Here is a 7,919-nt window from a genome sequence, read left to right on the forward strand (position 1 = left end):
GCAGTCTTCTTATGGCTTCAAATGTCTATCCGTATCTGTGAGCATCTGTGGTCCTGCAAAGCACATGTGTTTTGTGTGTTATGTGTATTTCCCTATTTCCTTAGCGCAACAATCACATACTCTCATGCATGCCTGGGTTTGACAGCACAATGAGAGGACCATTATTAACGCCAAGACAGTCAAGAACTTTACAAGACAGCCCCAAGGTAAAATACTTACATTTCATGTTAAATGTTTCATGTTAAACGTGCACGCTCAACTATGCATTATATTCTAAAGAAGGCCTATGCACAGTACTCATAGGATTTATTTTTTCTATTTGTAACTGTGTACAAGATTAAATTTCTACATGCTATGCAGGATTTTGCTGTGTGGCCACATACAGTACACTAGGTTATACTGGGACAAGTGGCATGCCAAAAATAATAGCATTGGCCTATATAACACAGTATGTATGTCAGTGACAGCGATCATCTGGTCAGCCTGCCAGCATACAGCCCCAAGACAAATTACAGTTCATAAATTATGTTTTATATTTTTTAATTGTGGAGTTTGCGTGTTCACACATGTGCTTTCCTCTGGTTGCTCCAGTTTCATACTGCCGTGGAAACCTGGATCAATCAGTAATTGATGGGGCAATAGGAGTCGGAGACAATATTATTCTATAGGTGGTGATGGTTATGCTTTAATGTACATGATATCATGGAGAGAAGTAAAATAACACTTGAGTTGGTGGTGCGGTAGTTCTGCTAATAAGGAGCACAGGCCTCAGAGTCAGATCTAACCGCTACACAAGGACAAGCTGAATCATAACAAGATAGGCTGTACCAAAACAATAGCTATCAGTCTGCTAGTGGAGACATCTAGGCTCTTACAAGTTACATAAAGTTGCTGTCAGGAGGAAAACACATGTGTGTGATTCCATTTGTATGTCAAAAGAAATTCCCAATGACAGCAATGGCATCATAACATTTGTAAAAAAATAATTAACCACCAAGTTATAATTCAGTGGCTTAAGGCTCATACATAGTCTGGATTTTCGGTGGTTAGGTGACCACCGAACTACAACATGACGTCACGAGCTGCGGTGAAGAGCAAACCACCGCCACCGCTCCAGCCCTTCTCTCTGTTTTTACTCACCACCGCTCAATGTTATTTCAGCTCCGGTGGTCAGCTCACCACTGGAGTGGTGGTCACCTCATCACCGAAAGTCCAGACTATGAATGGGCCTTTAATTGGCCTGTGGCATTACCATGACCCTCACTAAATCCCAAATGTGTATCATTGCAGTCATGACCAAAGTGGGTTACAATAACAAACATTCCTTGAAAGTAAAAATCAAGGACAAGATAATACAAGTTGTTTACTATGATAACTCAAGTGGAAGGATATCCAGCAATGCAGGCCAGAAGGCACTGGCAGGCCAGAGAGCATGTCTGGACCAGCCACTAAAAGGCATCCCCATAGCCATGCACATGCTCTCACTGCAGCCTATCTAGGAGCAACAGTGGGCATGCAGCTTCTCCAGTGAGTTACTGTGTGTATGTGTCTCCATACTGCTTTGTGCGTGTGTGTGCGTGTGCGTGTGTGTGTGTGTGTGTGTGTGTGTGTGTGTGTGTGTGTGTGTCTGCATCAGTGCATCTTGTTGACCACTTAAGCCTGATTTTTGCTTCGTCATAACATAAGACACAGTGCCAGTAGCTAATCCACAAGCTCACAACACAAACACAAGCTTGTTGTGAGTTTATAGATTGTTTGTTTTTTTGTTTGTTTTTATTAAATGTACTACTGTACAGTGTACACTGACAGGCCTAAGATAGGGACACCAGGTTGAATAGGCTGTTATGTTCTTCTCACACTGGGCATCATTCGGACTCCTCTCCAAACCAATGGGAACTTGGAAGGGAAAAGAAAAGGTTGCCCTCATGTTAAACTGAACCTGGGAACATCGAACATCTACTTTGAATGTAATTTGAATTGGGAGCATAGGCTACTGATGCAACCACAGAGCCTCGAGAAACCAAGTAGCCCCTGTGCACTTACTTACCTTACTTGTGTGACAAGTCCATTTGGTCTGGTAGAACAGTGGGGACTCCCAGCAGGTTTTCTTTTTCTGAGTGGTGTGAGATTGGAGGGCTCGGCTTTGCAAAACTACATGTATTTGTACACTCTGCAGTTACAAATGGATAAATGGATGCACTTTACTACTCTGCCGATAAGGGGATCTTTCCTATGAAAATAAAGGTTTTGATTTTCAATTGAAGAACCTCCACATGGATTGTATCAGTGTGCATGCTTTTTTATTTTGAATAGAACAATGCAAGCTCACTTTGTTTTAATAGCCCTTTGGTATCTAAATCATATAAATATGATAGTGGATATAATACTAGTCATACTGGTCATAAATATAGTATTTATTTTGCTGTTGAATAGTAAGCTGTAAAGACTCATCTTTTCCCAACCAGCTGTATCACCAGCCCTGCATCCTGCAATGGGCAATTTTCTTATTTTTATTTTGTAGTACAATTTACAATTTAGGCATTTAGCAGACGCTCTTAATCCAGAGCGATTTACATTAAGCAAGAACAAAAAAGCATGGGAATACATCCCATAAAAAGCATTTATCATGAAACATGCGTAAACTAAGAACGTAACAGTGGAATATCTATATAATGTTAACTATCAAGGGGCAGCCATAGTGCGTTTCTGACAGGACAGGATGAAAGGGCGTATGGCCAGGTCACTTGTATTTATTTAAACTTAAAACATGTTTAAGATGGGTGGCTAATGACACCTAGTAGTAGTGGCCACTGTACTGTAAACTCAATAATGCAGAAGTAGAGCGAGAGAGCAGTGCCTAAACTTCAACTACCGCAATCCTTTGTGTGACGGAAGTGTGCAACTACAAATGTGACCGTCGGCGTGCTGTGCTGTGGGTTAGCTAGTGACAGTGTGCACGTACGTTTGGTGTCTCTAAAACCTCCAAATTATAGCAACAACAACAACAACACCAAGAACGACAACAACTGGTCTTGGTGTCAAACCATTTCACGAGGTAGAATTAGCAGCGATCCGGACTCCTGTGCCATTTTCACCATTCATAATAAGCACGACATCTAAGAAGCAGTTCGTTAAAATGTGCACTCAAACGAAGGCTGCAGCATCGATGGCCAACATTCGGCAAGCTGTGATCGACCCCACGGGTGTTTTTAAATATGTTCTCATACATGTTCACAGTAAAGAGGAAGGAGACGACTCGGAGGTAATTATTGTACGAGGATCTGCCTGGGCAGAATATCACGGTAAGCAAATATGCATTATAACCAATTAACCATTATGTTATGGTCCCCTATTCTGTGCTGGGTGCAAAGAGCCTTGGTGTAGTGTACTGAGTCGATATATAAGGTTTAGTGGTTAAGTCAAGTGTCACATCGCCAGGCTATAATATTAAATATTTACTGTGTTAAATCACTTTACATTTTATTCAAACTGTCCCATAATCAAACGGTAGAGAAAGTCCAAGTCAAAATGGAGCTCATTGTCATCATACTCTGAATAAACTCTATACTGGCTGTACACTATTCAGTCCTGACTGAGTGTTAATTTAACTGTGCGTGCAAATGGACACAAATGGACAAATTGACCCTGTTTAGTACACTGTGAGATCAGATAACTCATTAAGACCTGAGCTGAGGCTAGCTTAGCCCAAACATTTAGATTCTCGTAGAGGGTTTTTTCGATTCTGACGAATCTCTCTACGAGAGTCTAAAAGATAACCCCGCCCCTAACGTCGAAAAGGAACGTTTGTGCCTCAAAATCACTCTTACCTTTAGCTCTGATTCATACCCTTCCTGCTTTCGATTCTGCGAATTTCTGCCCTGCAGTAAGGCTATGGGACAAACAGGGTTAAATCTCAAATCGAAATCAGACCAGCCTCTCCTCTTTATTGGAAATCTCACGAACGTTTGACCTACTCACCAATACAAACACGGGTTGTGTCAATAGAAAGCCTACTTTCCTTAGTGGAAGCACTCTGAGCCCCCCACCACGCGTATAAACGGTACTTTTTGGCCAGAAAGGGATTTCTTTCCACCGGAGGAAAAATATTCTCTATGAGGCAGTTCTCTGGGCAATATCAGTAGAGGGCGCAGCGGAGTAACTAAAAATGTTTTTTTTCCGGTGGAAACAATATCCCCTTTTGGCCAAAACGTCAAACGTTCGTGAGATTTCCACTAAAGAGGAGAGGCTGGTCTGATTTCGATTTGAGATTTAACCCCGTTTGTCCCATAGCCTTAAGGCTCATACATAGTCTGGATTTTCGGTGGTGGGGTCACCGAACTACAACATGACGTCACGAGCCGCGGTGAAGAGCAAACCACCGCCACCGCTCCAGCCCTTCTCTCTGTTCTCTCTGGTCACTTCACCACCGAAAATCCAGACTATGAATAGGCCTTTACTGCAGGGCAGAAATTCGCAGAATCGAAAGCAGGAAGGGTATGGAACAGAGCTAAGCTGAGGCTGACTCTAAAATGCCTTCTAAATCAGTTTTTCGCACCAATAAGGACCCCCAAAATGATGTGAGTTTGGCCGCGGACACCCCATCTGAAAAGGTTTTGTGCTAGATACCCCTAGAAGATTTGTATAATAGGCCTATATACACTTTAATGGAGTAGATTGACACAGAGGATGTGACTGTAGTAAGTCACTGTACTGTGTGTATATATATATCTTTGCTTTCAGCGGACATCTATGAGAAGGTGTCCTCGGAGCTGGAGAAGGGAGGACTGCTGGACTGTGAGTGTGTGGGTGGAGGGAGGATCCGACATGAGCCGCAGACAAAGAAGATTCATGTCTACGGCTACTCCATGGTGAGGTGTCCCCATTCTTGGGTGAACATAATGCAAAAATAGCTGATCTACAAGCTCACAATGAACATGTCACAGCTGTATTTATTTATTAGAGGTACATTGATTCTAGTGGATCTATTATGGAGCCCTGAATGCAGATGGAGGGTTTAAGTGTTAACGTCTACACCAAATCTCTTCACTGAAAATAGCCGATCTACAAGCTCACAGCGCTGTGAGCAACTGTTGCAACTATATATTTTGGCAGAATGTTTAATATATATTAGTGTAATATCACTTTGCATCTTTGTGACAAGCCTAAACATTCCTCCCCACACACAGAAACAGTTTTTACGTGCATTTTGACATATAATAATTTAGGAAATATTCAAAGAATTCCCCTTACGCACAACATCTGTATCGGCCGATCATGAGAAAATAAATCGGTGATCGTGATCGGTCCCAAAAAACCTGATCGGAGCATCCCTAACCACGACATGCCCAGAATGGGAACGTTAGGGTTAGCTTGTTGTATTCTAAATCATTCAAGCTTACAATCACCATGATTTTCCTTACAGGGATTTGGAAGAGCTAATCATCAAGTGTCTACAGAGAAACTGAAGGCCCAATATCCAGAATATGAGGTGACCTGGGATAATGAAGGATACTGACCTCCAATAGACCACCCTCTATTGACCATTCTTTCTCCTGGACTGAACGTCTGTTAACATTTAACCAATAGTTTTCCAAACATATTTAAACAAATAAATCACTCCTGTGTTAAGTGAGGGGCGCTCTTATCATCATACATCATTCATCACCTCATTCCGGTCAATCACAATTGGCGTCCTCACCTTTATCTTCAATGTTTTTGTTTAAACATACACTCAAATCTCACCATTCATTGTCAATGGCATTCAGTGTTTGTGTTAGGACAAACACTCAAAACTGGCCATTCATTGTCAATGGCATTCAATGTTTGTGTTTACACAAACCCTCAAAGCTGGACATAGGAGGAAAGCTGGGCCAGATGTTACAACTGACACCGGACCCAATGAGGAGCCATTTGCAGCTACGCCTCATGAGTCGAGATCAAGACTGATGTCCAGTGTCACTAGGTTAGCACCAGACTAATTGGCTCAATTAGTTGTTTTTGTCTTACATTGATGATGCATAAATGAGATAAAAGTAAAATAAAAAGTGACAAGCCTTTCATCATCACACGAGGAGAGTTCCCCACTAGCCGTTTTTCTTTTATGTAGACGCGTATCCATTCGTCACCAAAAAAATTATACAAGCCGACTCAGTGTTCCATACTGATTTAGCGGTTTACATCTGGTCTAGATGATGTGGAAAAGGAGTCCATGGAGTGGTGTTATATTCCTTCCGCAACCACGGGATCCATTTTTTCACACATTATCAACAGAATTAAGTAAAAAACGGCTAGTGTGGAACTCTCCTTTAACATGGCGGACATTGGCATGTTGCCCTGTTTGTTTCCATCCATTTTTCAGTCTTCAATATCTCAAACTACAAATATGGCTTTCAGTAAACCGGAGTGTTTGCCAGGATGAGATGTGTAATAGTGATATCTGTAGTAGTGCTGAGCGATTGGTGTTTTTTATGTGTCATTGAAAAATAATTGATTGAATTTTTTAGTTTCCTTGCCAAAATGCATTTCTGAACAGATATAGTCGGCACAATAATTTACAAACTACTGCTGGTCATCATTACTTAATACTAGGTGTCATGATATACCTGGAGACTCCTGTAGCCTGAGCAAAAAAACTAACGAAAAACAATCACATTTTCAAGGGCAATTTTGTAAAACAATTGATAGTATACTATACAGTATATTGTATTTTACTCACCCCCTTGGCGGGAGCAGCAGTACTTCTGGGGGTTTCCAGTTCTGCTCTCCTCCTACTTGGGCCAAAGTGGGCTTTTTTGGAAGTCCAGGAATCGATGCTGCGCCGCATTGTTTGCCAACAATGTTTGTCAGTGGAGCCAACAGTGTCTGGTTCATTCAGCAATCAGCACCACAGAGGAGTTTCCCATCTCTTGTTGAAGAATGATGAACTTGTTTACTTGAAGTTGAAAGTTGGTGCGTTGAGGACGTTGAAGGCAAGAATTCCATCAAATCTAAAGTTTAATTCAAATTTAATGCCCCATTATTTTGTACCACCAAGCTTTGAGAGAGGCCATCAGAGAATCCTTCTGATCATCACTACAGTCATCAAAGGCTGCCAGTGCCACTACATCAGATCCACCCGGGCACGGTTGGTGGATATCAAAATGTGTTTTTACAGTTGGTCTGGTTAATGATGTTGGATGAACTGTCCACGTCAAAGGTGTTCTGGTTAACATTACTCGTACTGCTTTAAAAAAATAAGCGTGCTGCCGAACACTGACTTCGATTTAGTTTCTGTTCTGGAGATCATTGCATGAATCTTCCGAAGCACACCCATCTTGCTCGACAACAGGGCCTGGACAGGGTGCTGGTTCTGGATAACCGGCTATCTGATGGACTCCAGACCGGGCACTGCACTCAGTGTGGTGGTGTGGAATGCCTGTGCCAAATTTGAAGTCGTGGGGCAAACTGTTCTCGAGTTACGTGGATTACAGACGTACACACGTGCAGATACATGGTGCATTTATAGTAGGATGGGAACTTAACTGTATAATACTATTACAGTTCTGTGCAGGATAGCAGGACATCTTAGCAATGATTTTGTGTTACTGGCTCCCCATTTCTTCCCACTGACGACTGGTAAATTATTAATGAACTGAAAGCCCTTCAAAATGATTGTTAATCACTCAGCGCTGCTACAGTGTTAGTAAATTGTTAATGTTAAAATTAAAAGTTGTTGTAAAATTTGTTTGTTAAAAAAATGACACTTAATTCTGTAAAGATAGGCTGTCGAGACACATCGATTCATATGGTCTTCATTATAAAGGCAGCACATTGAATCTATTGTCATATGAAATGTGCTATATTAATAAAATTGGATTGAATTTTGTAGATCTAATTGTCACATGTATTTTGAACAGAAAGGCATCTAAGTTTGTTTCAAT

At 41.5% G+C, this 7,919-nt stretch overlaps 1 protein-coding gene across 1 annotated transcript; it reads left to right on the plus strand.

Annotated features, from left to right (window-relative positions):
• The first annotated feature begins 2,940 nt into the window (after nt 1-2,940).
• On the plus strand, nt 2,941-5,742 carry LOC310879511 (14 kDa phosphohistidine phosphatase-like). Its single transcript, XM_083794255.1, has 3 exons — nt 2,941-3,302; nt 4,741-4,868; nt 5,423-5,742. The coding sequence occupies exons 1-3, from the start codon at nt 3,137-3,139 to the stop codon at nt 5,513-5,515; spliced, it is 387 nt and encodes a 128-aa protein (XP_083650381.1). The 5' UTR covers nt 2,941-3,136; the 3' UTR covers nt 5,516-5,742.
• The last annotated feature ends 2,177 nt before the right edge of the window (nt 5,743-7,919 follow it).

Source organism: Protomyctophum parallelum (assembly GCF_964188405.1).
Source record: "Protomyctophum parallelum genome assembly, chromosome: 21".
NCBI lineage: Eukaryota > Metazoa > Chordata > Actinopteri > Myctophiformes > Myctophidae > Protomyctophum > Protomyctophum parallelum.

Coding starts and splice junctions, on each gene's coding strand:
- LOC310879511 (XM_083794255.1), top strand. CDS start 3,137: ATGTGCACTCAAACGAAGGCTGCAGCATCGATGGCCAACATTCGGCAA. Junction 3,303..4,740: donor TGCCTGGGCAGAATATCACG/GTAAGCAAATAT, acceptor CTTTGCTTTCAG/CGGACATCTATGAGAAGGTG. Junction 4,869..5,422: donor ATGTCTACGGCTACTCCATG/GTGAGGTGTCCC, acceptor TTTTCCTTACAG/GGATTTGGAAGAGCTAATCA.